Raw genomic sequence first — 26,086 nt, forward strand, 5'->3', positions numbered from 1 at the left:
TTGTTTCTGTGCTGTTCCAATTGAGTTAATTATGCATGTGAGTTCTATGAGTTTTCATTTTGAACGCATAAAAGGCAAGGCACCTTAATCAATGAAAGGTACATTGATAGGAAATGGTGAGCTGCTTAACTACTTGGAAGACATGGTGGGCAGCTGTGCTACCATAAGGCAAGAAATCAAGATTAAGAAAGTTCGGTCCATATGAGTTTGAATTTGTAGTAAACTTTGGTTTTAACAAATTCACATGGATAGCAACACATACACCGTTTAAATCTAAGTGTCATAAGATTTCCTCCTTCATGAGAATGATTGTGAGAAAATGCTTTCACTAAGAAAGATTTTAAGAAGTTAGTGGTTGTAAAATTGCATTCTCGAATTCGATTATGGTTACGGTATCCCTTTCCATGATTTGAATTGTGAGGTTTGGCAATTAGTCTTAATTTTTTAGACACACATATGAACTATCTAAGGCAAAGATGTATAAGTTCAAGAAGCCTTGATAAAAGATTATCAAAGCACTAAGTATTAGAAACATGAACTTAAGAAATTCAATAAGTATTGTTTTTTCTGAAAGTTAAGATGTTTATGAATACATGTCGAAGCTAGTGGGAGCATAAGTGTTATGTTTTATAATAATCATCATGATAGTGGGAGCATAAATGTTATGATTGTATGATTATTAAGGCACGTACTGCAAGTTGGCAATATTAATTATAGAAAACAAGAGTTATACCTTGCAAAGTAGTAAGGGTTGTAAAGTTGTTTTGCTATAATTAAGGGAGAGAATATTATGCTTCATTTCAAATCTAAAGGCTTAGGTTGAGAAATGTTAATAAATTTAGTCAAAGGTACATAGTGTGTTCTTAAAATTTCGATTATGATTACGGCATTCCTCTTCACAATTCGAATTTTGAGAACATAGCAAATAAAACATTATGCATCGTGTCCCATACGCTTCGGGTATAGGATCGATTGCGAATGCTTTAATATTTGACCATTCTAAAATTTTCCAAATGTCTAGCACATTTAGAGGGAAAAGGAACAAGAATTGGTTTTGACTAAAAATAATTAAACAACTATCAAAGGACAATCCAAAGTTCGACGAGGATTGGTTGCTTGTGAGTAGTTGGAAGTATAGTATTGGAAAATATGGAAATGTTTCCATATTGAATGGACCATATCGACATTATTACGAATAGATAGGATTCTATTAAGAATGAGTTGTCATATGGAAAATATGGAAACATGTCCATATTGGGAATTGAATATGGAAAATCTATGTCTAGATTAGAAACTTTTATGCAAAAGGATGTTCAAAGGAATGTACTTTGAGTGAGAGACATCATATCTAAGGAATTATTTTGTAACAATCTCCGATAGAGTACTTTGTAATTTCATTGACAATAGTCTTTGTGACTTTGGTGCAGTGACATTACGAAAGTATCATTGCATAAAAATGTTAGAATCTAGCATATTCTATAAGTAGCAAGAATTTGATATTCTTTCACTTATGAAAAGGATTTGGAGTTGTGAAATGAGAATGATTGGAAATGTGTTCAATTTGATCTATTTCACAAAGTAAGAACCATAGGTAAACATTGTGTGCATGCTAGGAGCATGGGACAAGTGTTGTAATTCAAGTAAGAAGTTGATTACCCGAAACGACAAATAATGAGTAATCGATATGGTGATAAATAAAAGGTGTTTTATTTATGCTCAAAGGTTTGAGGCCATATGGGATTAGTATTATTCTTGTGTTTCACTTTGCATGTTTTGACTTCCAGAATAATTTAATTGGTTAAGAACAGTCAAATTATTCAAACGGTTCATAGTCGTTCATATGTTGGAAGTAGATATGAAAGAAGACTGTCGTGAATTGGTGTGTGGAATGTCTAAAAGAGTATTAGACATAAGCAAATGTTTGCTGCAACGTTCATGAGTGCTTATGAATATGAATTTGAGCATTGGATTAAACACACGCTCACTTGGATCACTCCATGAATTGTATCACGAGTGATTGGTGAGACGATAACATCTTATATTCTTGAAACCGAGATGTGTGAGTTGTTTCTTGCAAATCGGTTGCACATTGATAATATGTAAACGCACTAGTAACTTGGTGTTATAAAACATATTGTTGTGTGTGATTCGGTGCGTGAGTGCAAGCAAGCATTGTATCAAAGTTTATCCGTTCCTTTTATCCAAAGTAGGATAAAAGCGATATCTTTGGGCCCCTCGATGATTTAGTGATGACAAACGTAAATGCTCGGCCAGGCTAGGGCTAATTTGATTTGTTCAATTAGTCAGTCGTCATAAATCGGGAATTAAGATATAGTACAAAGAATGATTAGAAATCATATCTCATACGATATCTAGAATGGAGGAATATATGATCCCTTATCTAAAGGACACGCGTATCTGATAGGATCAGAGTTGACAGCGGCTTTGGAAAGCTACGATTGCAGATCAGGATCTGAAGTCATATGCATAATAGTTATTAGACTTATCCAAGTGGGAGACTGTTGGATTAGTGTCTAAGTCCATAACTATTTTGGTATGTACTTGACCCGATGGTGCATGGTCCTTTTGGGTTGCCTTCACCAAAGCAACTTGATAGGATGAACTATGGAGAGAAAGGATTAAATATGATTTATTAATATATTATGAGAATAATATATTAAAGGAGAAATCATATTTTTTAATTAATATTAGTCAAGAATTAATTGGTAATTAGTTTTGTGACTAAAAGAGATTAATTAAACTAAAGGGATTGGAATTGTAATTATAAGATAATTGCAATTTGGGCTATGGATTGTCTTAAATTAAGGAGTGGACGAATTCTATGGGGAAACCCATAAGGAAATCGTCCAAGGCCTTAATTAATGGACTCCATGGGTTGCTTAGGGCTTAAGCATCCAATTTAGGGTTTCCTTGTTAGATAACCCTAATAGCCTCCTATATAGATAGATCCCTTATGTCCTAAAAACGTGACTAAGACTTCTCTAGGGTTTGTGGATGTTTTTGGGCAACCTCCATCCTCTCTCCTCTTCATCCTCTTGCTCTTGGTGTTTGTGAACCATTAGAGGAGTGACATTTGTGAATCTAAGCTTTCTAAGGTCAATACAAGGAGGAATTGGGATTGTTATTGCTACATAACAATCAAGGTAATATCTTAAACCCATTCTCATGTTAATATGATTACTTGTATGCTAGAATTAGGGTTTATAGTCTTGGATAACTTGCATGTACAATAGAGAAACCTAGATCTAAGCATTAGGGTTTGTATGAGCACATAGGATGTTCTTATGACCAAAACCCATCACGCGCAACATACTGATGCGAAGGGCATTACGCTGGGTGTAATGTTATGTACGCTTAGTGTACTGCGAGGGTCTGATCAGGGTTGTGAGAACTCGTACACTGGGCGTACGAGGAGTACACGGGGCGTATGAAGGGAAAAGATAAATCCTAATTTTTGGATGTGTACCCTATATAAACTCATTAAGTCTTTAGGTCTGGCCTCTTTACCAGCCTCTAAGTCCTAAAACCCTAGAAATCGTCCCTAAGCCTCCATGGTTGTGATTTTGAGCTCATGGTGTGCATTTGGTGTTTTTGAGTCATTTCCAAGAAGATGGAACTTGGTGCAAGGTTGTGGATCAAGGAGGAGCTCATGGATCTATAGTATGTGCTTCATTTCCAGCTTGTTTGAGGTAAAAATCTTTGACCCTGTTCATTATTGGCTTAGATCTATGTTGTTTAAGTTTTGGTCCCTTTTTGGCCCCAAGAATGAGATCTAGTGGGGTTGGTACCACTTCAGGAGCTATGAGTTGCCACTCTTGGTGTTTCTAAGGTTCTAGATGCGTAAAGTTGTCTCCTTTAGAATTTGGAATCCCCCAAGCATGAATTGGTGTCCATTTAATGGAAGTATGATGCTTTATCTTGAAGATTGTTCTTTTGGGGCATGCAAAGTCACCAAGTTAACGACTTTATGGTTCTAGACAATTGTGTGGACTCAGATCTGTTGTTTGGACTTCTGGACTTAAGCATTAAGAGCTTAATTTCGAAATTGGGCACCGCCTGATATACACATAATCATATAACCATATAATCATATAAACATATAACATTACTAGCATGTGCAATAATCGCAAAGACAGATACTAATAACTAGCATACCATACACTCATCGAGCCCCCCAGCATCGGGCATCACCCGGTAAGCATAAAAAAACAGATACTAATAACTAGCATACAATATACTCATCAGGCCCTGCCTGATATCGGGCCTTTCCTGGTAAGCATACCATTATACAACACATGTAAGAGTCAAACAGACATCTAGCATCCTAACATATAAATCATAGGTCGACATTGGTGCCTTCGACCCACTAAACCTAGTGAGGAGACTTACCTTGCACTGCCAAATCACTCAGATAATCCTTGGCTAGTGGCTGACAGATCCCCGAACTATCAATATCAAATATCGTTCAATTAATAATTGGATTCCCATCCAAATCCTCAGACCATTACTAGGGTAAATAACCAATTTACCCTTACCTAGCTTGGACCAAGACTTAAGCCCAAACCTAATAATCCAAAAGACCCAAATACCAACTTATCCATCCAAGGCCCAATTCATGGCCCAATTTTCCAAATCGGGCCCAAATCCCATTATAGGCCTTCACAAATAATTATCAGCCCAAAACCAGACGGCCTAACAGGGCCAAGACAACCAAGCCCAAAAGATGGCCCAAACCTCAAAATCCACTCTTGTTGAGTATGTGGGGCGTACTCAGCTGTACGCTAAGTGTACATGCTAAATGGCTTGTACGCCGTGCGTACAGACTTGTACGCCTAGTGTACTCACCCAATTAGCCAAATCCTTCCTTAAGCACTTAATGCTTAAGTCCAAAAGTCCAAACCACATATCTACTTCTTAATAAACGTCTATAACCATAAAGTCACTGACTTGGTGACTTTGCATGCCCCAAAAGGACCCAACTTCAAGATATAGCACTTCACTTTCATTAAATGGACACAATCTCATGCATGGTTGATTCTAAACCTTAAAGGTGCCAACTTTATGGACTTTGAACCTCAAAAACACCAAGAGTGGCAACTCATAGCTCCTGGAGTGGTGCCTAACCACTAGATCTCATTCATGGGGCCAAAAAGGCTCCAAAACCCACATAGACTATATCTAAGCTTCTAGTGAGTAAGGTGATAGCTTTTTACCTCAAACAAGATGGAAATGAAGTAGATAATTAAGATCCACAAGCTCTTCCTTGATCCACAATCCTGCACCAAAATCCATCTTCTTGAGTATGAACCAAAACACACCAAGATGTATACAATGAGCTCAAAGACACCACCATGGAGGCTAAGGGACTTCCACCAGTCCTTCGCTCCCAAGCGAAGCTGGTTCAGTGCGAACCGAACTCTCAAATGCTCAGGGGATGAGCAAGTAAAGAAACACACCTCAATGTATGATATCCACCTCATCGCTGTAATCGGGTCCTGGGTCCCATCGAACTCTGGTGGTTTCGTGTTGCTGAATTCTCGGAATAGCAACGCATCACCACCCTGCGCCCTCGTCACAACTATAGCTGCAGTGGCCACAGCAACAACAGCCTCAGAAAGAGTAGCGTATCTCTCGTCAAATGTCTCAATCAAAGTGGTCTTGATAGACTCGAACATCTCTGGTATCTCTGCCCTGATGGCCGCAGCCACCTCCTCCTGAATGATCCTACGGATCTCAGCCTCGCTCGTACCACTGCTCTCTGGTGTGTGGCGTGTCCCAACCATGGTCTCCCTCTGAAATACAACATTATAATATTAGGGACCCCTCGAGTATAATCACACTTGATAACTCCACCCTACTTGTTCCTTAGTACTCTAGGGATTCTTACTTGGACTGCGCACCGACCTGATATCTTCAGTAGTACGGGCCCAATACTACCGTCCATACCGCATCAGCATTCATCCCAAGTCCTCCTCCCAGAGCCCCAAATCCCAAGTACTCTACTCTCTCTACTTATTTGCTACTCACTAGCAGATCTCTCATAAGCACCTCGTTGCTATCTAAACACTCTCAAGCATCTCTAGCAACAAAACCCCTAGACTAAGGCATCATATATCAGACCACTCTAGTCCTAATAAGAATACCTAGTCTACTCTAGCATGCATATCGTAATTCATCATATAGCATAACATAGCATATCTGATAACACTTATTATAAAGGTATTTTGGGAAATCACCGTTCGGGCGCTGGCTGATCGTACACACGGCTCTGCTCTGTTTGTCTTAAAACTCTTTTTACTCTTTAAAATTTTTTACTTTATTATTAAATTTTTTTCTCAAATCCTCAGTTGGAGTTCAGATACGCCCAAAGATGCATCCGAATCCCTCAAACCAAGGCTCTGATACCAACTTGTAACACCGTAAAAATTTAAACAATTTTTCGCTTTTGGAAAACCATAATATATCAATCACATTCATTTTCAAAACATTGTATCATCACTGTATCAATACAAACCCCAAGATCAAAAACATATAAACTCCAATATGCGTGTGTACGAATCATGCCGGCGCCTTCCCGCGATCATCACTGGTACCTGAAACACATAACACGTAACACTGTAAGCATAATTGCTTAGTGAGTTCCCCAAAATATCACTCTAACACATAATTGCCACTCGAGGCTATAACTCTGTCGAACCTCTAGTCAATGTGTCTTAGTGGGGCCCTCCAGCCCCAACTCTTTGTGGGCCCTCTGGCCCTAACTCTATGGACCCGAAGGTCCTTACTCTATAACTCTGAATCATGGATATCACATATCACAATAAATCACAACACATAAATATCATGCAAATACACTAACACATAACTCTAAAGTACTCTGCCACATAACTCTGTTACCACACTAGGTAAAGTATAGTGAGAAGATTCATCTCAGATGTCTCGGTAAATCTTTGACTCGGTAGAAATATTGCCTAGCCTCCGCCTAATCACATAAAGTAAACACTCTCATAAATATAACTCTCGAGGCTAGACTCAACCCTCTATTGGCATCCTCAGAAGGGTAAAAGACTATTTTACCCCTTTCTTGACTGAAAGACCCCATTGCTGACCAAACCCTAAAAGTCAACAAAAGACAACGGTCAAACTTTGACCCAACTCGTCGAGTGCACTTTGGCAACTCGGCGAGTACACACATGTCCACTAACTCTATATTCCCGCTTGGCATGCCGAGTCCCTCCCCTTGCTCTACGAGTCACTCTTGGCATGAATCGCGGGGCCATCCCGACTCAACTCGCCGAGTCCTAAGAACAACTCGGCGAGTTCCGCCTTGAACTCCAGTCCTCTAATCCCCCTCTGACTCACTGAGTTATTCCCCCAACTCGGCAAGTCTACTCGTTGAGTGATTTACGTGAAACTCTAACCCTACTCGCCGAGTCTCAAGAACAACTCGGCGAGTTCATGCCATGCACAAACTTTATTGACCTCCTGAGGTCAGATCTGTGCCCCTAATCCATAGATCTGGCCTTCCCAAGCATGAAAGTCACATAAAGTTCGAACCTTGATGCTCATATATCAAGTAGATGGCATCAATTGGTGATTTATCCCCACAAATGACAACCTAAGTCCAATAACCCCAAAATGACTCATAAAGCTCCAAGGGTTAAGGCCTCTGGACCTCTTTGAGTCCAGATCCAAAGCATAAACTCGAGAAGGGACCAAATGCTCTACATAATCATCTTCCAAAGGGTTTGAAAACCCTAACTCTATGAATCAACACCCAAAACCGGAGAAGGTCCGAATGAATACCTCAATATGAAGCCTCTGAACTCTGAAGTCACTAGATTTGCACCTCCTTCAGCCTCCTCTTGCCTTGGTCACCTTCTTCTTCAAATCACACCAACAAAATGATCAAAAATTGCCTCTCCTTTCTCACAATCGATTTAGATCTCTTAGGGTCTCGCTCTGGGGTGTGGTAGCCGCAAATGACGGCCATAAGGACCTTTAAATAGGTCCCAAACCCTGGAAATTAGGGTTTCATTAAACAGCATGGTCTCGCCGAGTCCACTCATGGACTCGCCGAGTCCAGTCGTGAACCCGGATGAACACCCGCGACCCTACTCGGCGAGTCTATGCACCAACTCGTCGAGTTCCTTCACAAACTCCAAATATAAATGAATAAAATAATATACCTGGGAATCCGGATGTTACAAGTACGCTAAGCGTACACCACATTATGCATTGCGTACTACCTTTCGCACCAGTACGCCCCGCATACTAGGGTTTCCTCTTAAACCCTAAAGCACTCCGAATACCATAACTTCTTCCTTATAAATCCGATTTCGACGATCCTTATATCCATGAAAAGGTAACAAGAAGCTCTACGCTTTAATCAACTCATACCTACCTTATAATTTCCCGAACAAACATCCAATTTATATAAAAGCCCGAGCTAACATATTACTAAAATACCTTTTGGATCCAAAACATAAACTGAACACTTAGATCATCCAAATTACATCATCCCCCTCCAAATGAGTCCAGATCTCAATCCTTCAAGGGTCCTAAGTCTGCTAATACCCAAATCCTTGATCACCACCCCAAAATGGGAACGATTCGAAATATGGTGTTACAAAATGTATTTTCTTTAATCAATGCATTTGTCATTCAGAAATCATTTAAGTTATAGTATATACTACTTCTGTTGATATAATGTTGATATATATGTCGAAAACAATGTAGAAAAAAAATTATATGGAAGCGTTCTGACCAAGCAAATTTTTTGAAAGGAAACGTTCAAAATTATCAAGACATAGTTTTCATATCGGCTCAACACCCTACTAAATAATATTCTCCTGATCGTGTATGACCACCAAATTCTCTCCATCACCCTCCATGTGTCCTTTCCCTTTTCATCTAGAATAAACTTTCCAAGTTATTGGACCAAGGGGATTATTGAGCCTGGATTGGACTCTCTATCTCACACACATACACACATACACAACTAAGTATCATGTTTACTTACACACGGGTATACAAACATTATCTTGCTATATTCTTTTTCAAATTGTATCTTATTTTTAAAACATTTATGTAAAAATGGGGGACAAAAGTATTAGTCTTAATCTTAACGAGCTTGTTATAAAAAATACTTTCAAAGCATACAATCGTTGTTACGCGTCAAATGTAAACTTGATAAAAACAGAACCTTGTTATCAACTCGGTTCATATGAATATTGTTGGACGCTTAATGAACAAACACTTATTGAACCTTTTCAAGAGCTATCCTCACCATCACTCCCATGTCAATTCAACTTTACCTCTTATTGTCTATAGCAATGGAACCGATTAAAAGTTAATTTGCATTGCTATTAATGTTGTCAATTGATCCTGCATTAACTTCTTTTGTTTAAACCAGATCATCAACTTGTTTACAAGTACTGACGGCCAAGAAGGTTCATGTGTAGTATGCCAACGATCATAACAAGTCTTTGGCAAACTTCATCTTCATGCACAATGTCTTAATGTCACAACATAAGTAACACTATAAGTTATATTTGATGGGTATAAGCCCTGAAGAAGAAGATTTACTGATGACAGTAATGCACTTGCTGATTATAAAAATATACTTTATTCATATTTTTTGAATCATGCATTTTACATTGAAAATGTGTCTGTTTATAATAATGTACTTTCACTTTCTTAGTTATTATTGCATACATATTAGATAACAGTCACGAAATACATCATTACCCTTCATGGGTCGTGCTTAGCACGGGCCTCAAACTTTTTTGGTATATATATAAAAATTGTCCATAACTGATCCAAAACAAATTAAAAGTAAATAATTATTCATGGATTTATAATCTTATTCCTTTATTCATTACATAATCACACATCACGCATTCCCACGTCACACCTCAAGGAATGGATAATCCGTATACCCGACCTTCGGATCTTGGGTATAAAAAGTATTCCTGTCATACTTATTAAGACCCGCACCAATTTCAAACCGCTTAGGCAAATCCGGATTTGCCAAGAAAAGCCGCCCAAATGCAACCAAATCCGCCTTACCGTCGGCGACGGCGTTGATGCCATCATCCCTCTTATAACCGCCGGCGCTAATAAACGTCCCCTTGAAAGCTTTCCTCATCGGAAGAGTACTATGTGGAGTTTCATACAACGTATCAACTTCCACCATTCTGGGCTCAATTACATGGAGATAAAGGATCTCATACTTGTTCAGTGCATTCGCCATGTAAAGCCCAAGAGCTTCAGGATCAGAATCAACGCATTCCATGTAATTCGCGAATGTGGATAGCCTTATACCAACTCTGTCGCCTCCGATCTCATTCGCCACTGCTTCTACAATTTCTAAGGCAAATCGACACCTGTTTTCTAGGGTTCCGCCGTACTCATCGGTTCTGTCATTCACTTGATCTTTCAGGAATTGATCTATTATGTATCCGTTTGCTCCATGGATCTCTACACCATCAAATCCTGTGATTTCAAGGTATGGGTTACGACTTATATGAAGTAAACAACATTGTATATGAGCTAATTATACCGACCTGCATCAATGGCGTTGCGTGCAGCGAGTCTGAAGTCGTTAACGATGGCTGGGATTTCATCGGAGCGTAGTCTACGAGGTGGAGACCAATCTCCTCCGGCGAGGCCCGGTGTTATTCCTTTGTCCGTAGAAGATAATGGAGCTTCACCGTTAGGTTGAAATCCTAATTTTGTCATCAGACATTTAAAAAAAAAAAAAGGTTAAAAGGGTGCCTTCTTCTTGCATTTTGTTTAATTTCTTCTTGCATTTTGTTTAATTTTGATTTATTATTGCATAAATATTTTACACTCTACTTTTTTCTTGCATTTGGTTAAATTATTCTTTCATTAATTTATATAATAACTTTTTTAATTTATAGATATATATTAAAAGAAACATTAATTACCACTAACTTTATACAATAAAACGACAGTTGTGTTATTTTGTATTTCAGTAAATGTTTGGTTGGTTAAGAAATAATGAAATGTATTTTGATAAAAATATTATTTATTTTTAGAAGTAGACTTTTATTTTAACACAAACTAAAAAAAGAAAGATGAAAGAGGGAGTATCACTTTGTTTGATAATCTTTTACTTTTTGTAGATTTGTACAATAACATTTTATTTTATCAATTTATACAAATAACACGACGTAAGTTTTAACCGTTTAAACATTTTGTTCTTAAAATAAATTACACATTAGTCATTATATATTTCGTCTAAAAAACTATATCAACATACTTTGTCGTTTTGTTACTAATAAAAAATAGTTTAGACCCTACTCGATAATTTAAAATGTTTTTGGTAACTTTTTATATGATTATTTACTCAACTAAATTCATATGATATTAAAAAGGTTAGATTTATAAGATCCGAATCCATTATCAAATGGATTTTTTTTATATATAAAGAAAAACCTTTTCAAAAAAAGACCAATTCTTTTGTTGATATTCAAGTCCCAATTTGCTTCACAGTGAATATATAGTCAATAATGTCAATATATGTCAATGTCAAAACAGTTTAGTTGATATTTAACAAAATAACTAAATTCTAGATGCAAAATATTGAAAGAAAACGTACATACCACTGTTAGAGACGCGACCCACATGCCATATCTGACAAAAGATTATGCCACCCTTTTCATGAACTGAATTCACAATCGGCTTCCATGCTTCAACTTGTTCTTTCGTCCAAATACCAGGTGTTTCAGGATACCTTCGCATTTCATATTGTCATATTTGATTATATTCAGTAATTCATGCCTCAAACTTAATGAACTTATCTAAAATAGTAACTGGGAAAACAACATTACAAATTGAGTATTTACCCTTGGGCAGTGTCAGAGACCCCAGTTGCTTCAGTGATAAGGAGACTTCCTTTGGTTGCTCTTTGAGAATAATACAAAATCGCATGTGGTTGAGGCGTATTACCATAAGATCTATTTCTGGTCATGGGTGCGAGTACAACCCTGATAAATCACATAGTAGTTTGAGCGTATATGTTAAAAGTCAAAATCTTTGAATTGTTTCATTATACATTATGCATAAGTGAATATAAGTTAGAAGAGAAATGACCTGTGGGAGAGATTGAATTTGCCCATTTTGTATGGAGTGAGAAGAGGAATTGTGGGTGCCATTGTTATTTGAATTTTGCTGTCAAGATTTCTGATTTATATATAATCCCATTTAGAATCTTTTAAATCATTTCTTCTTTGTGCATTATTCCCAATCCCATAGCTACGTATGCGATTACATCAAAAGTCTCATGGTCAAAGTCAAAAGGCATTGAATTTATAATATTTTATCCCTTTTTTTATAAGAAAAAAACTATGAGTTGGTTCATGAAAACATTATGAATTGATAAATTATCCACGAAAATGGTGAAAGAAAGTTGGAAGTGAGGATAAACTAGTAACACTTCTTTAAAAAAACAAATTACGGGTTAGCAACAAAGTATTTTAAGTTTATAATTAACTAAAAGCTGATTCATGCTTCGTGACGGTTCAATTTTTTTCATCATGTTTACATGTTTCGGTGTTTCTTTTGTTTTTGTTTTTTTTTTTTTTTTCTAGTTTGTTGTTTTTTTTCTTTATATTTGTATAATGTTTTGAGGAAAGCAATGTCGTATAGTATAATATCATAGGTGGGGGAGCCAAAAGCGCCAACTCTACAAACTACTATGACAAAAACTTGAGGTGTCACATTTGGTAAATGTCAGGGACCAAAAATAAACTCTTGAAACCTTTGTAGCTAAGAATAGAAAATATTGAAACCGAGGGACCAAAAGCGTCAACTCTGCAAACTGTTGTGATAAAAAGTTGAAGATAGGCTAAAAATAGCAAACTAACTAAAATATCAATTCCACAAATTAAAGTGGTAAAAATTAGGAAGAGACCAAACTCATAAAACTTTGATGGTAAAACATTAAATAATAGAAACTTTGTTGTTCATAAGTTTTTTATGATTTAACTAGAGAATAGTCTCTTGCTTTTTATGGGTCCGAAGGAATTTTTTTTCACAAAGTTAAATGAGGGTTTTGTGGTCATTACATATATAGATGAAAAAGTGCAATAATCTTTATGAAAATTGACATGTAAGCAAAGTAATCCCAAAGAACTCAAATGAGAATTATACATTGCAGTAAATTTGTCACGTGTTGCTCATTGTCTCTAACAGGTAAATAAGCCTATATATGTTTTTTGGGGTCCAACTTTCCCTTTGTCTCTCCTCCGTCATCATACTTCATTGCAACTTCTTTTAAGTTATCTAACTCCTCGTTCACAACACTCTGCAACAAATATCAAACTACTTTCATTTATTTGTGTATTATATTATAACATTCTACTTTCGTTTCTTTCACCTTTTTTCTCATTGCTAATGCCCATCAATAAAGAAAAGGGTAAATTTCAGGAAATAACAATTTTCTTTGTTTTTTTGTTGATATAATCAATGTAATTAGTTTTTTTTTACATGTAACAGGGATGCACTAACATTTTTAACCAATACTATCAATATGTAAGGCATAATAACAACATACACGAACATAATCAGTTAATATTAAAAGTAAAAAATAAAGTACGTTGCTATTAAAGGTAAAGGTACGTAAAATATTAAATTATGTTGCCCTTAGTAGTAGGAAAATGCAAGTATATTGTTATGTGTGTGTTATGTTAAGTCAAAAGTTAAAATGGCTATCTAATATGAATAAGCAGTAGATAAATACCATTCTTTGCCGTGTCTCCAATCTATATTTCTCAGAATTTGGAATGTCACGCTTGCCATTCTCCAAAAGCCTCTGATCTGATCTGATCTAAGTGTTGGATCATTTGGTGGGAACTTCTCATTTAATTCATTATAAAACATCTCAAATCAGATATAAAAAATATATATAGAATTACGTGCACATACACTATTTTAATCAATGCATTGTCTTTTTACCTTGACGCCACGTGTCAAGTCGTTTAATGTGGCAGCAAGAGTAACTAACTTGTAGATCTTTTAAAAAATCTGCATAACAGGTCCCTTTTTTTAAAAAGGGACATAAATGGTATTAGCTAAAAGAAAAAAAAAACATGTACTTACATTGGCACAATTAGGGCATTACAAAATGAAGTTATCTTAAGAAATAGGTGAAATTCTTGGTTATTTTTGACAAAATCATTAAGAAAAAGTGGCTATTTTAATCTTTTTCTCATATTTTATCCTTAAATAATCATAATCATGTGACATTTAACCAATTTCAAGAATAAGAAATCTAACATTGACCAACTTTAATGGAGCTTTAACATCTCTAAATTTGATCTCTTCACGCCCGAAAAACTTTATTTCATCCTTATTTGGCTTCTTCTTTTTCTTTTTCCATTCTTATAGAAGTCTATAAATATCATTCCAATTGTTCATAAAGACATTGGAGAAAAAGAAATGAAAACATAAATTAATGTGTACCATTCCGAGTTCAGGAGTGCAAGCTCAGGGTTCAAAGTGTAAATGTGAAAGGGCAACTCAACGAGTCCATGGGTGGACTCGGCGAGTAGGGTCGCGATTCTGGTCGCGTGTTAAGTGGCCAACTCGGCGAGTCGGCGGCTGGACTCGACGAGTTGGTGTTGTGTGGAGAAAACCCTAATTTCGGAGGATGAGCCCTATATATAGGACATTATACCCTCTCTCCAGCCTCTTTACCCTCTCTTGAAGTCCAGAAAACCCTAAGGAGTGTGAGTGATTGGAGAGCATTTGGAGCTTGGAGAAGAGATTTTGGAAGAGATCTTGGAAAGCTAAGAGGCTTGGAGCAAGGGGCTTTGCAAGGATTTGGATTTCTCTCCTGTTGGAGCTTTCCTTTGAGGTATTATTTCGTTGCTTGGGCTATTATTCATCATTTTGGAGTTTTTGGAAAAGATAGCTTGTGGTGTTTTGAGTTTGGAGGTTAGATCTGAGGTTGCTACCTCAAATCTGGAATGGAGAAGGTCTAGAGTGCATTAAAGTCCCTGTTCTTGAGTGATTGGTGAAGCCATCTTGTCCCAAACCCTAACCCTAGAGTGTTATATGCTTAGATCTCTTTGGATTCACATAAAGTTTGCCACTTTACATGATGGATGGGTTGTAGGAGGGTAGATTTATGGTTTGGATCATCTGCATGGCCTAGAAAGCTTCTGTATGGATTAAGATCTAGGGGTACTCGGCGAGTCACAAAGGTGTACTCGGCGAGTCACAAAGGTGTACTCGGCGAGTCACAAAGGTGTACTCGGCGAGTTGCTTGAAGATGGGCAGGAACTCGACGAGTTGGAAGAACAACTCGGCGAGTTGGTTGAAGATAGCCTTGGACTCGGCGAGTCTGGTCATGAGATCCTAACTTTCTTCTGGTTGAGCCGTGAATTGGTGAGTCAAGGGAGGACTCGGTGAGTTGAGTGCGAGGGGACTCAGAGTTGTTGGACTCAGCGAGTCTCGGGGTGACTCGGCGAGTTGAGTCGCGGATTGGAGAAGTTCTGAGCATGAGGACTCGACGAGTCATCGGGTTGACTCGGTGAGTAGAGTCGGTCAGGAGGTTGACTTTGACTTTAACTTTGACCAAGGGTTGACCAGTTGACTTCCAGGGGCATTTTGGTAATTGTTGGCTTTTGTTTTGAGTTCAGTGTTGGTGTTGGCTAGTGGTGGAGATTGTGTCAGTGGTCAGAGCATCTTGGTCTTATCTTTTCAGTCGGCAGTTGCGAGGTGAGTTATCCTCACTATATCGACAGGGTCTACGGCACCAAGGCCGACCCTTTATCGGATTGTGATCTGGGTATCGTTGTTATGTTTTGCTTTGCTATGTTTGCATCTGATAGTTAGGATGGTATATGCTAGTGACCGGTTAGATCGGTATCCTGATTAGGATGATGTTATGCTATGTGATCTGTTAGATCGGTTGATTGGATGTGATTTGTTATATGATTGAATGTTTATGTGCACATGGTTGTTGGACTGGGATTGGGTTGAGGCGGGTCCTGCTTTGTGCTGTAGGCCAACATACCCAGGGCGGACCGGTTACCCCGAAGGCCCAACGAGCGGTCCGGATAGGCTGTAGGCCCCAAGAGGGCAGACCAGACGTGCTGAGGCTCGGAGAGTGGACCAGGCCGACTGAAGGCCCAGTGCGGGCGGACCAGTCATACTGTAGACTCTGAGAGTGGACCAGGTGGATTGAAGGCCCAGTGCGGGCGGACCAATCACACTGTAGACTCGATGTATGTGGCTAGACTCGGAGGGTAGACCAGGTGGAGTGAAGGCCGGTGCGGCAGACCAGTCACACAGTAGACTCGAAGTGCATGGCTGTTCTGTGTTCTGTTATGATATGACATGTTGTGCGTGTATGGTATATGTGGTTGGTATTTTGAGGGTATCTCACTAAGCTTTCGGGCTTACAGTTGTGGTTTAATGTTTTCCAGGTTCTTCAGGAGACCGTGGCAAGGCAAAGGCATGATTGTACCGCTCCTCATGATTATGTTTTATGATGTGGTTCTGGGAAGATTCTGATAATAATTGTATTGAAAACCTTTTTGTAATAACTTTATGAAACTGGGTTTTTTTTGAAAAGTTTAAATTGGTTGAAATTTTTAGAGCGTTAAAAAATGCTTATTTAAGTCATCCAAGCACTCAAAACTGCTTATTAGTAGTACAAAATGAAAAACTTACTTTTTTTGTTGTTATATAACATATTAACACCTAAGAACTTTTTAAAAAAATGGTAGAAACAAATGAAAAAACTTACTTTTTCTTGCGATCCTTTCTTTTAGAACCAACTGTACCTAATTCTGCTTGAAACAGAAGATCATCTACCTGCTTCCTTTTCCTTTTCTTCTTTTTCTTTTATGTAGTGGTGTCTCCTTCATCAATATCTTTAATCCTAGACTCAGAAACCACAAAATCAGGTTTTTCATATGCACCAAGTTTTTGCAAAATAAATAAATTAAAAAAAATTAAAAAACTCTAATATTGTGTCCCACAAGGATTAAATACCAATAACTTCCACCAATGCTCTAATTTCATGTTTAATTCAATGCACATGTTATTGGGTTAGTATAAAAAATGGTATTATGCAATGTTATATGGATAAAAGATGTTAAGAATGAGGGCAAATTTGTAAAATGACAAGCAGTTAACAGAGAATGTTTCTTTCTCTATTAAACCATTTTTTCTATATTAAGTCAAAAGGAAACACCCATATCTTACTACTTATTGATTATAGATTGTCACAACTAGCGAATTAGGGTTGAGATTATGATTCTTGTACAAGACAATTTCCTCTGTGTAACCTTGCAACATCCCATTTACTGAAATTCAAACTACATTGTTATTTAAATTTATACATGCATACATTGCGAATCAAGCCTCGTACAAGCCCAAAAACTTGATCCAATAGTAAAGACCAATCCATTTTAGGCTTTGATCCAAGAATTCTTAGCCCAACACCCTATTGGGCCTTGTTAGACCGATAACCCTTCATTGGGCCCTATTGAGCCGAAAACTCTTTCCATGAACCTTATAGATGTAACATCCCAAAATTCAAGACCAAACATTTCATTTTTAAATATGTTATTATAAAACTGTAATTAATAAAACATCCATAATAATATCTTATGTCAAAAACCAAAGTAGAAATAATCAAAACATATTATCATAAAACAATATCAGAGTGTAATCCCAAAGATCTCATGTGCGGAAAACCATAGTGTGAGGCGTGCGATCGAGCCGACTCCTTTCCTTTGAAAACTAAGTACCTGAAACCAAAACTGAAAACTGTAAGCACGAAACTTAGTGAGTTCCCCTATCATATCACATACCATACAATCTCATACTGTTAGGCATACCGGGGGTGCCCGACCTACCTCATGCCAGGAATATCTGGGTGCCCGACCTACCCTGCTGAGCATACCGGGGTGCTCAACCTACCCCTATTAGGCATACCGAGGTGCTCAACCTACCTGTCACACCCCAAAACCGAGAACGGCGGAATACGTTTTGGGGTGGAGGAAATCATGTCAAGTATCACAACATATGCAATATAGTAATCAAAGTACAACAACCATTGCATTAATAGTAATAATTTTACATAGGTTACATTTCATAGCAACATTAAAGTAAAGATGAAGCTTGGTTCTAGGCTGACTTCGCAAAAGCTCCCGGGGTGTACCTGTCTATCGATGACCTGAGAATACAAGTTATTTTGAAAGCGAGTATCAGCATTTTTATAATGTTGGTGAATTCATTAGTATTTAATGACATTAGTATAAATACGCATTTTTATTCAAAATAACCTCATGAAAGATGGTAGTTTAGAATCTACAGAGTATTAGAATTCTTTTCAAAAAATCCTATATTTTCTAAATAAAAGCAGTCTTCTACCAAGACCCAATTGTTTTGTGTCAAAACCAAGGAGTATCTCTATTAGAAAGCAGTCTTCTACCAAGACCCGACGGTTTTATGTTTTAAGGAGTAATTTCCCCAAAAGTACTATCATTGTCAAAATATAGTTTTTACTTTAAAGGAATTGTGAGAAAAGTCACAAGTAAAAATAATAGGGAAAAATAATATTTTACCTCAGAAGAAACACTGCTGGCTAAAAGTAAATAAAACCTAGACTCCAGGCATGTCGCCTCGCAAAGCTCAACGATAAATAAATCATAGACTTTAGGTGGGACGCCTTACAAAGTCTAAAAATAAGTAATTCATAGACTCCAGGAGGGTATTGAATGGACAATATGCCTGGCTTAGTCTAAATCAAGGAAGCACAGACTCCAGACAATATCGAATGAGTGATATAGCTAGTAAAGTCTAAAACAATAGAATACAGACTCTAGACAGTATCGAATGAGGGATACAGTTAGCAAAGTCTAAAACAATAGAATACAGACTCCAAACAGTATCGAATGAGTGATATAGCTAGCAAAGTCTAAAACAAGAGGTGAATGCGAACTCCTATGTAACCATGCTGATTGACGATCGAATCCTTGAAGACCCTCCAGGTCACATGTAGAGTTAGTAACATTATGTCACCCATGGGCCTTACCGGCTCGGACTGTAGCTAGCAGTCAGGATGTGGGAGTGTCTGTCCCATATAGATCTATGCACATGATGTCCGCTCTCCCTCCAGGAGACTCTGGTTACACGGCGATGGCGCTATGCAGCGTCGTATCGGGAAATAGTGCGTCGCATTCTATTTAAAGTATGATAGTACTAGTATAGACTTACGAATGAACGGACTCTTGTGGAATTCTTCGTACTAGAAAGAGTAATTAGAATCTCCTAACTATTCCTATAAAAGTTATTAATGTTCTAGCAATATGAATAACGAATGGAAGGATGCCTTTGCTACCCAAAGGAAATGAACTGGTTGATGGAAACCTTTATGACTATATATGTATACATGATTTATAACTAATGTTTGAACGACCTTCGGATGGATAACCGATACCCTAGAACCATTTCCAAACAAGGAAAATGAGGTAGGGCGAGCTAGCCTTCCTAAGTCCTTTAAACATTACTTATATAACTATACATATACATGCATGCATTTAACAATATAAAAGCATGAAAGAAACTTTGGTAAAACCTTTAGAAAACTTTACAATTAAGAATTTATGACTTGATGTCAGTTTATAAAACAAGCTTTGAAAACCTCTGGAAAACCTTTGGAAAGTCCTTGATAATCTAAAAGAGAAATTCATACTTTAAAACAAGATTTGAAAACCTTCAGCTGGATAAAGCAGTTTGACAAGCAAAATCTATTTTGCTATACAGTTATTAATCACATGTGATTTATCTAATAACTATATAGTTCAACTTGTATTCCCCCCATAAAGCAGTTAAAATCATTTACAAAGGTTAATTCAGGGGTATGAACTCACCTGCAGCGAGTGGATCGGATGGAAGTGTCGGTTGAGTGCTTGGTGTCAAGTGAAGACTTGAACACACTTAATGACCCTAGTATCATATGAAGACATATGTTTACATATAATTAGTGATTATAACACTAATTAAACACGTATAAACATCCTAATGCGAGGAAAAACACTTTGGTCAAGTGCTAGGATACTATTAGGTTGCAATAAAGGAGTGTAAGGCCTTATACGGGAGTGTAGGGTCAAATGACCATGTTTGTTGGAGTTTGCGGCCCAGGGGAGTTTACTCCTAGCCGTAAACTCTCAATTGGGTCACCAAATGAGTCTTAAAACTATTATAACTTAAGTGGTTAAGCGTTCCAAGGCTTAAACAAGAGATTGGGTGGGTTTAAGGTCCAAGAATGGCCTTGTATGGAGTTTACGGCCTGGGGACCACTCCCCCATGAGTTTATGGCCGTAAACTAATGGTATGAAGTGCCAATTCGTTGATTGAAGTCCCTAACTCATTGGGGTTCTAGGTTAAGGTCCAAGACAAGGTAAGGTGATTAGGGCACACTTTGCACCGTTTGAGGGAGTTTACGGCCTAAGAAGATCTTGGGTCGTAAACTCTCATTGAACCCTCCAAAACTTGGTGTTTGAGGTCCATAATACTTTAAGGGTATGATCTAAGCTAGGTTCTATGCATAAGGAAGAAGTTAGGGCACACTTTGGCACCCTTTTAAGGGTTTACGGCCTAAGAAGTTCTTGGGCCGTAAACACCTTGTTCTTGTGATTTTTGGGTGATTTCAATGATATATGGACATGTAATAAGCTTTAATACACTCTAGGGTATAAGTACTTACAATTTGGGGACGAAACTTGAAGATCCTTGGGAAAAATCAGGATTTGAAGAGAGAGGGTAGAGGGAGAAAGTATCTAGAGTGTGGAAAGAGTGTAAATGAAGTTCACTCAATCCTTATATAGGGTAAGTTTACTGCTCAAGAGTTTACCGCCCGGAGTTTACCGCCGTAAACTCCATGTTTACGGCCGTAAAGTCCATCTCATGAGGTTTATGGCATGATTTTTGGTGTTAGGGCTTTAGTGGTTTCTTTCTAAGACTTGATCCTTAAGTGAAAGGCTCGGAATACTAAAACAGACTTTAAATTGCTAAAAGATGGTGGAAATGAATTTGACTCCCAAATGAAGTGATAAACTGCTGAAATTATATATATGAAATATTCGGGTTGTCACATCATCCCCCCGTTAGAGGGAATTTCGTCCCGAAATTAGAGTTTAGGCAAGGAAGTAGGTATGAACAATCGAGTAAAGAGACGAGGGTACTTCCTATCTGGTTGGTCCTCGCGCTCCAAAGTGAACTCCGGTCTTCGCTTGGCGTTCCAGCGAACCTTCACTTAACGGGATGCGGATTCGTTACGTTTGCTTGATCTCTTGGTTCGTGATTTCCTTCAGGTTCTTCTACGCGGAGTTGAGTTCCCATTGATTTCGATCTTGACGAGCGGGATTTCGAAAGTTACGTTGGGCAAGCACTTTTTTTTTCAAGTCTAAGACGTGGATCGATTTGGGTGGATTTCATGGAATTCCAAAGGTAGTTGAAGTCCGACGGGGGTTGGACTGATTCTTATCGAGAATATCGGATGGTCCTATACTCTTGGGAAAGTAGGGATTTTTAGTACTTAGAACATAATGTACTTACATGATTAGATCATCACTCGATGTGATCGCCACTCTGAAGTTCCAAAAGTTCCTTCACAGTGAGGGGGTGTATTCTCCGGTTTAGTTCTTAGAAGGCTCGGGTCGTCTTCGGAATCGTACTTCTTAACGGTTGGCTTTCGGAGGTTGTCTGGATCATCGGATGTATTGGCTATACACTGGCCTTTAATGGTTATGTGAAAGCTATCTCAACCTAGTGCAAAATGGACTTGCACTTCTAACCCTTGAGGTGTCTTTAACGGAAACCTTCGAGGTCGGTGAGATAGGGAGGGGTTTTACCAGACAATGCTTAGAAAATTTAAATTTTCATTATCATCTAATAGATGCTTTCACAGCACGATCTCTAAACGGAAAGAATCATGCTCTTACTCACTTCGTTGTTTCATGGATAACAGTCTCTGATCAGGGCTAACTTAGCCCTTTGAGATTTTCTGAAGTGCTGGACTATTTCAGGAGGTGGTTCTACTATCTCTTTAGGGATAGTATTCCTTGGAACACCGAGTAGCCCAACGAATCTTTAAGACATGCCCTATTCTCTAAGGTGTTGGCTCCTTCCAGTTTGTAGGAAACACACGTTCTTGTATAACCCCTCGACTAACACTTAGACTAGTGTCAAGTCTAAAATCTCTTCGTGATCTGGGTTATAAGGCTTAACGCAATGTACCATTCTACCTTATTTGAGTATTCTTGGTTGCGGGGGTTATCCTGTGCTTCTTGGCATCCTAGTATTCACTTCGGAGAATGCAGTTTATCGTCTACAGGGCGATGCTGTGTCCTAGGCACTACTCGTCGGTAACGGGATGGACGAACTGCCTGAGTAGTGCGAATATTACTTGCAACTACTCTTCCGGTGTTTCCGAGTTTTCTCGAATTAGATTTACTCTAGATAGAAGTGGATCCTGCTACGTGGCACTCAAATCTCTTCATCCACTCTTCTCAGAGTTTAACCTGTCACAGCTTTCAGGTTTCTGGGCTCACTACCTAGATGCTTAATTTGTGGGATTAAGCTTGAATGGATGGTCGTAGTCAATGTTTGACTCTTATGACTTGAGTAAATTTTTCCTGACGGAGGGGGTTGGCTACTATGTTGGCTTAACCGGGCTGACAACAAATTTCGGATTTTTGGTCATTTTAGTAGCTCAACCCATAGTGGTTCTCTTGACTCCAGCTCCTTTTCGATGGGACAGGATGAAGGGTCTTATCATAAGGTTCGTGGTATATGCAAATTGTATAAAATTGAGATCGACGGGGTGTTCAGTTGTGTGGCCCCACCCCAGACCCACAACCCAACGAGGAACAGGGAGTAGGGAGGAAGCACACATCTTAAATCTTATTGATCTAAATTATATACCACTCTAACGCATATACTCAGTAGTGGAAAGTTAATCCCATGATTTCCTTCTCTTGATTCACAAATCAGATTGTGAGGTGCTAAAGGTCCTTCTGGGGGATCTACTGAGTAGGCCTCGGGCGGGGTTGTCTTCTGGGATACCTGTGGTGCCTTTCGCTTCGGGTTTTATTTGTCTAAGGAGAGGTTGGTTAACAACGCGTGGTACCCTTCTTCTGGGTACTTCGGAAGGTTTGGATAAGAGTGACGACTGACGGTTCGCATTAGGTTTTCTTATTAAGTCCGGAAGAACCTTTATTTGACGAATTGGCTATGGTGAAAGTTCTCTTTACACATCACTAGGAATTTTCCACATGGTTTCACTAAGTCGAACCATGATTGATGGATGCGTCGAAGTTGACATACATCGACATGATATGGAATGAAGGTCGATAGGACCATGTGCTGAACGGGCACACAAGTTCTTGGCGTCTCGGGCTTTGTCCATGGTATCACCGTCGCGGACACTTGGACCGATGGAATCGACGCGGAACTCTAGGGGGTCCTGATGTTTTGGAATAATGTACTTTTCATGAATGGATTTCTCACAAGACCTCTCTATAATCTCCTAGTATACACTAGTCATGTATAATTAAGGTGGAAAGGATTGTTGACTGAGCGACTCCGCCCTAAATCCACAACCCAACGAGGAACAGGAAATAAGGTAGCATCACTCACTCGAGGTCTATCAATCTTAATTATACATGGCCTTAACGTATATATCGAGCCATTATAGCTTTACCTGATGGATTCTAAAATTTTTAATACAGTGTTGCGACTTTCGCCTCAACGAGAGAGTAATTACCATTAGAATTTACTTATTAAAGTTCTCGGCTAGCTACTTAGAATTTAGAGGCATACCAAAATTCTACCGGGTTTCTTGATGCTTCTCCCTAGGTATTAGGGTTAGACTCCTCCTGCGCCCTTGTCGTTTCTTTCAGTTGGGCAGTCCCTTTTGAAGTGTCCAATTTCACCACATAGGTAGCATACTGGATTGGTCCACACATTGGTGGTCGATGTGATGAACTCAACCGGGGTTCTACAGAAGCGAGCGGTATGCCCCTTCATATTGCACCTAACGCAGAAGAGTTCCCGACAGACACCATGATGATGGTAGTTACACTTGCTGCAGCGGGGGAGGTTTCCTAGGTATGGTCTCCTTGGAGTCGAGGCGGAAGTGGTAACGGGGATATTGACCTCTTCAGCTTGTTGCCCTTCGGAAGGCCTTTGAGTCGAGGTACTTCCCTCCTCGTTCTTGAACTTTCTCTTCAATGGATTTGGTTGGGGATCTTGGGTGGCTTTAGTCACGGGTGCTGGTTGCTGCTGTCCATTGCTTTGATCGGGATTCTCGATAGGACTCCTGCTAACATTGGCGTTGTTAGTGTTCAGGTGAGCCATGACAGCTGCTACGGCTACTGAAACTGCAGCTTGAAACATAGCTTCATCGAATAAGAGAGTCGATGTTTTGCCAGCGGGTTGGTTATGCATCTTTAGAGGCATGGTCTTTCCTACACGAAAAGGAACACAAGCTGATGAGAGACGGTGGTTAACCCTAGATGTATCTATCCTTACTATAATAGGCATAAATTTTCCCGCACCTCGGATATTGGTTATCTGAGTGTCAACCTACATCCCTATGATGCAGTCCGGGTATCAAGGTAGGAGTAAGAGTATCGGAAGGCCATAAGATGGGAGTCGTTCCTACTAAGTTATCTTTATACTGGAGAGATTCGCTCTCCGGATTTGGAAAGATTTGAGGACAGTTCGGAACGAAGATCACGGAAGAAAAGGCTCATGAAGACTTATGGCTAAACACTCTCAATCGAGGTTTTGGGATCCGATCTAATCGTATTACTTGCGACGGGGAAAGGCGATTTGCCTAGCACATATTGTGAGTAGTGTAATCACTAACTCACTAAATTGTATTATTTTATGGGTGTATTAGCGCGATGATAACGAGGAAAAGACACTTCTCGGGTTCCATGTATTGGCTCCCTCTGTCTACCTCTTATCCTTGACTGGGACAAGCGTTGGTTTTCTTCGGTAGTTACCTAGGGTTCTCTTCTTGTGTAGACATATTGAATTTCTACTCCGTCTTACTTCCGATTCTGACTCTGAGTTTCATCACTTCATGATGGATAACTGGAAATCTCATAAGTTCAGGCGAATTTCCCACCGATGTCCCTAAAAGGTATAGGCACTTGGTGGTTTCAATAGTCTCGTCCTGGTTCATTTATTTCCAAACTGGAAATCTTCTCAATGAACCTCCTCTGGGTCTGAATCAACTCTTCTATCGAACACTGAAGTGGATAAGGTTCTCTAAAGGGTTTCGTGTGAGAATGGAAATGTCTAAAGAATCCTATGATATTATTAAAACATTTCACTGGGTGATCTATATCGAGTCCTGCTACAATTACATAGGGTAGACAAATTATATATAACTTAGATCTGATAGGCCTTCGAATATGTGATACTACTCTACATCCACATCCAAACAAGGAAAAGGAAGTAGAGCGAAACCACACATTCTCAGACTATGAGATACTCACTATATATAACTTTGGGAGTGTACACTCTGTAATCGTAGGTCTATCAACAAAGATCTTTTTAGTTTTTCATACAAGGTTATCTATGGATCCTAAAATACCCCTATGGTATTTTAATTACTTGTTTGATTCTTAATTTCTGATCATGCTTCTTGGTTTATTGTTAGTCTTTTAGTATCCTAAAATACTCCTATAGTATTTTAAACTTTATGTTTGGCTCTAGCATTCCTGTTTGTTAAGTTTCAAACCTGTTGCAACACCACCATCACTCCCAAGCACACGTTCATCGCATCTTGAATAAATATAGTTGATCAGGTTATATTTATTCCAGCTTACGATTACATAACTGCCCAGGTTTGATGGTATTGGTCAACATCCAAAGACTTTTATTCTTGTTCTTCTTGTGATACTTTGTTCGGGTATTTAGATTCTGGATGTTCTTATACTTTTGTAAAATATGGTTATATTTTAAAGTATAATTCTTGGTCAGAGTGTTTTATCCCAATGTA

The 26,086-nt window shown here is 38.6% G+C and overlaps 1 protein-coding gene across 1 annotated transcript; it reads right to left on the reverse strand.

The window, feature by feature from the left end:
* Window positions 1-9,689: 9,689 nt before the first annotated feature.
* LOC145061435 (putative 12-oxophytodienoate reductase 11) lies at window positions 9,690-12,277 on the reverse strand. The gene is made up of 5 exons (XM_079008906.1): window positions 12,142-12,277; window positions 11,895-12,035; window positions 11,652-11,782; window positions 10,590-10,751; window positions 9,690-10,518 (listed from the first exon to the last, which is right to left on the reverse strand). The coding sequence occupies exons 1-5, from the start codon at window positions 12,201-12,203 to the stop codon at window positions 9,932-9,934; spliced, it is 1,083 nt and encodes a 360-aa protein (XP_078865032.1). The 5' UTR covers window positions 12,204-12,277; the 3' UTR covers window positions 9,690-9,931.
* Window positions 12,278-26,086: the final 13,809 nt, after the last annotated feature.

Source organism: Lactuca serriola, chromosome 7 (assembly GCF_051521515.1).
Source record: "Lactuca serriola cultivar US96UC23 chromosome 7, Lser_US96UC23_V15, whole genome shotgun sequence".
NCBI lineage: Eukaryota > Viridiplantae > Streptophyta > Magnoliopsida > Asterales > Asteraceae > Lactuca > Lactuca serriola.